Source organism: Limanda limanda, chromosome 11 (genome assembly GCF_963576545.1).
Source record: "Limanda limanda chromosome 11, fLimLim1.1, whole genome shotgun sequence".
NCBI classification, from domain to species: Eukaryota; Metazoa; Chordata; class Actinopteri; order Pleuronectiformes; family Pleuronectidae; genus Limanda; species Limanda limanda.
The window spans coordinates 23163954-23167318 of NC_083646.1; the positions used below are offsets into that span (position 1 = coordinate 23163954).

The 3365-nt window shown below is 41.1% G+C and overlaps 1 protein-coding gene across 1 annotated transcript; it reads right to left on the reverse strand.

The window, feature by feature from the left end:
* LOC133014600 (dysbindin-like) lies at positions 1 to 2888 on the reverse strand. The gene is made up of 7 exons (XM_061081864.1): positions 2879 to 2888; positions 2095 to 2212; positions 1849 to 1871; positions 1327 to 1473; positions 1195 to 1245; positions 694 to 822; positions 1 to 113 (listed from the first exon to the last, which is right to left on the reverse strand). The coding sequence occupies exons 1-7, from the start codon at positions 2886 to 2888 to the stop codon at positions 10 to 12; spliced, it is 582 nt and encodes a 193-aa protein (XP_060937847.1). The 3' UTR covers positions 1 to 9.
* Between the last annotated feature and the right edge of the window lie 477 nt (positions 2889 to 3365).

Here is a 3365-nt window from a genome sequence, read left to right on the forward strand (position 1 = left end):
TTCCTCTTCTCACCCCCATACTGCATCCTGGTTGGATGGTTTGTTGTTAGTGGGAGGGGCTTGGTTCATTTGGCTTCTTGTAGACTCAGAGGAGCAGGACTCGAGGTCTGGACCTGTATGGAAGACTTTGTTTATTTCATAAAGTGGTGTTCCGATTATATATGGACTAGTATTACCTGAGTCCTGAGATCTAGATCAACCTGTCCCATCTAAGTTGTGTGGTAAGATAAAATTGGGGATAGATCAGCGGTGAGTAAATTCACTTCTCCTGGGAAGGTGGTGAGATTTTGATATTAAAATCATCGTCAGAAAAAAATTTAAGTGTGTTCCCCCCACTGTCCCCAGTTGTATCTTCAGAGCCCTTAACCTGCCGTTTTTCAACGCACTCCAGAAAGATTCAGAGGTTACTGAGGGATCAGAACAACCAAGGATGTGTGTGAACAAAACAAAGCTACAGGGCTATTCTTACAGTCATTACAGGGAGCGTAACACCAAAACAAATACTTGCTAGTTGCTCCATGTTTACAAGGTTTGAACACACACATTAGCCAGTACTGCTACTGAAACACTGACGGGTGTATAGATCAAAAGATGATTGATACACTTGTTAAACATTGATAACGTGCAATATCTAAGCAGCTCCTGTTTGTCTTTTACTTTCCTGAGGTTGTAGAATAAGTAAGTCGGGGTTACCTGAGGTCAGTGATGATCCAGTACTAATGTCATCGCCGCTGGAGTTAAGGAAGTCATCCAAAGCCTCCTGGTCTGACATGTTGGTCACCGTCATGTGATCCAGAACACCCACATCAGGTTTGGATGGTTCTACAAATACAAACACAGGCATAACACACACATTTAAAAAAGTTTAACCCAATAATAGTGTTCTTCACATAATTAAAGAAGAAGATTTGTTTACCATTTACTTCAATTTCGTGGATTTGGCTGCAACTCTCTTTACCCCTGATAATCCAAAAGTGTTTTGCGGACTCAAACACTTCCCCCACCCCCCCATCAGCATAGTTGTGAGTAGATAGTGAATTTTAATTTTTGGTTGAACTATCCCTGTTAGTATCAGGAACTGGAATTAACAGATTTCAAGAACACCGATTTATTTTCCTGAACAATAAAATAATCCTAATATATCACATTACAATAGATGAGACCACGTTTAAAACATTAAAAGTATACATTTACCCATCTCTGACTGCAATGCATGACTGTTGTCCTCCAATCTGGAGATTTGATCTGAAATCATCAGCTTAGTGCGAATGAAAAATTTTGTGTGTAAATGGTCCCTGTCACTTGAACTTGCCTGGAATACCTTACCTCTCTGTTGTATCTGTCCAGTGGACAGGTATTGCTCCATGTCTTGGTTAAAGGCTTCTTCATAGACCTTCTGTCGGTCTCGCAGTTTTTGGCACATGGTCTGCTCCAGTTCCGCCACCTTCTGAGCATGCTCCGAATTCAGTTCCACTACAAAAAACATCATCAACGGCTTTACTGTCTTTCAACACATGAGTACTCTCAGTGATGTACTACTATGGCTGACATACTACCTCAGGTATAACTTTATCGAAAACAACAAAAGGGGAAAACTGTTTTTCACAAGGGTGATGTAGGCTTGGTGTTGTTTTAAGAAACTGTAATCATGTGGTCCCTTGATCTAATCGTACATTTTGAGTAAATGTTCAGGAATTACCCAGTCTGGGATCAATAAATTAATAAATCCGTCCATCCATCTATCATCCATTGATACAAATCTGAAACTATCTTCTCACAGCAATGTATAAAGTAGGAACATAGTCGGTGTGATGCACCCCAGTGTGTAATGACAGTACTGCTGCTCACCTTCCAGTGCCTCCACCTCCCTCCTGTTTCAAGACAAACATCGAATAAGCACAAGCATTCTTGAGGGGGAGTCCTCTTGACTGATTTTAAAATGTGGGAGACCACAGACATAATGACAGATTGAATCAGTTTTTAATCCTATAATCTTCATGAACACACACACTGGATGATTTGGCCACAACGTCAGACCAAGCACTTGCCGTTTGTAGGAAAAAAAATTGAGTTTCCAAAGACTTGAGATCTCACAGAAACGTGCCTATCTTCTTCTTCCTCTTCAGCTCTTTATGGTGGTTGGCACAACTTTTAGGCACTTTACCACCATCTTCTGAACTGGAGTTCGTAGCACTCGTGGGATTAAAAGTGTCTAAAGAAGAAAAACAAATATGGATGAGGACCGAGAGTTGTGTGCTCTGTTTAGCAGTAAATTAAAAAAAAAACATGGATGAAGTCGTGGCTGAGAAGGCGTAGCTATATATTTTGCTAGGTGCGCTGGAGTTGAGTTGGTTTTTAGTCACAGCTGTACAAGTACGCAACTACCGGTTGGTGATGTTTCCCAGTCAGCTTGTGTGTTTCTCTCCAAACTGATTTGAGAATGGGGAGACTCCGACTCAATCGGAAGCATTAAGATTATTATGTAAAGACCCCACACTTCAGGATTATTTGATTAGATATTCGGCACAGAGTAACCGCCGGTTGGGAACACCCTGCGATTGTTAGAAGGTCTAAATCAGTTCTATAATCGTCCTGATTATCCTCTTAGTGAAGCAGCCTTAAATCAAATTTCACCATGTGTTTATTTAACTGTAAATTAGATTAGAAGTCAGTATGTTGATGAGCCCTTGTAACTTTGTGATGTGTGTGTGGGCCCAGTGCAGTCCTGCAGATCCCTGATTCCTACTTTGTTAATGATCTTTACTGGGATCAATGAAGAGAAGAGAAGAGAAGAGAAGAGGTTGTTCACCTTAACCACTCAGATGGGACTCCCTTTGATTTTTCACCATATTAGTCAACTTCTCCTTTTGCGACTCACTTCGCTGCATCTCCGGGTCAAAGGGAGGAAGGAGGGATGGAGGATGGAACCTGAGAAAGTCAAAGGAGGAGGATAAAGACGGGAGGAATGAGAGGATTAGGGCCAAGACTGAACGAGGTGGATTAAGTCGGAGTTAGAAAAGTAGGAGGATAACTTTCAGGAGCAGAGGCAGAGAGATCAACCTCCTGCTGGGGCAGTTATGTGGCCCTGTGCTGCCTCTCTCCAGTTTTCTCCCCTTGTTTCAGTGATCAAAAAGGATTCTTATTTTCAATGTAGTGTCAATGTTGCAGTGCTTCAGAAAAAAATCATCTTTGCAGGGTTTTTCCAGCCTAATTTGGAGGAATCCTCACATCGGAAATGATGCTTATTAAACTTACTATACTTTTAAAATGCAGACACATGGATTTTAAAACTCAACCTCCTGTGTTTAATGACACTATGCTTTATATGGATCTGGTGTGTAGATTTTTCATTTTTTCCATTCACA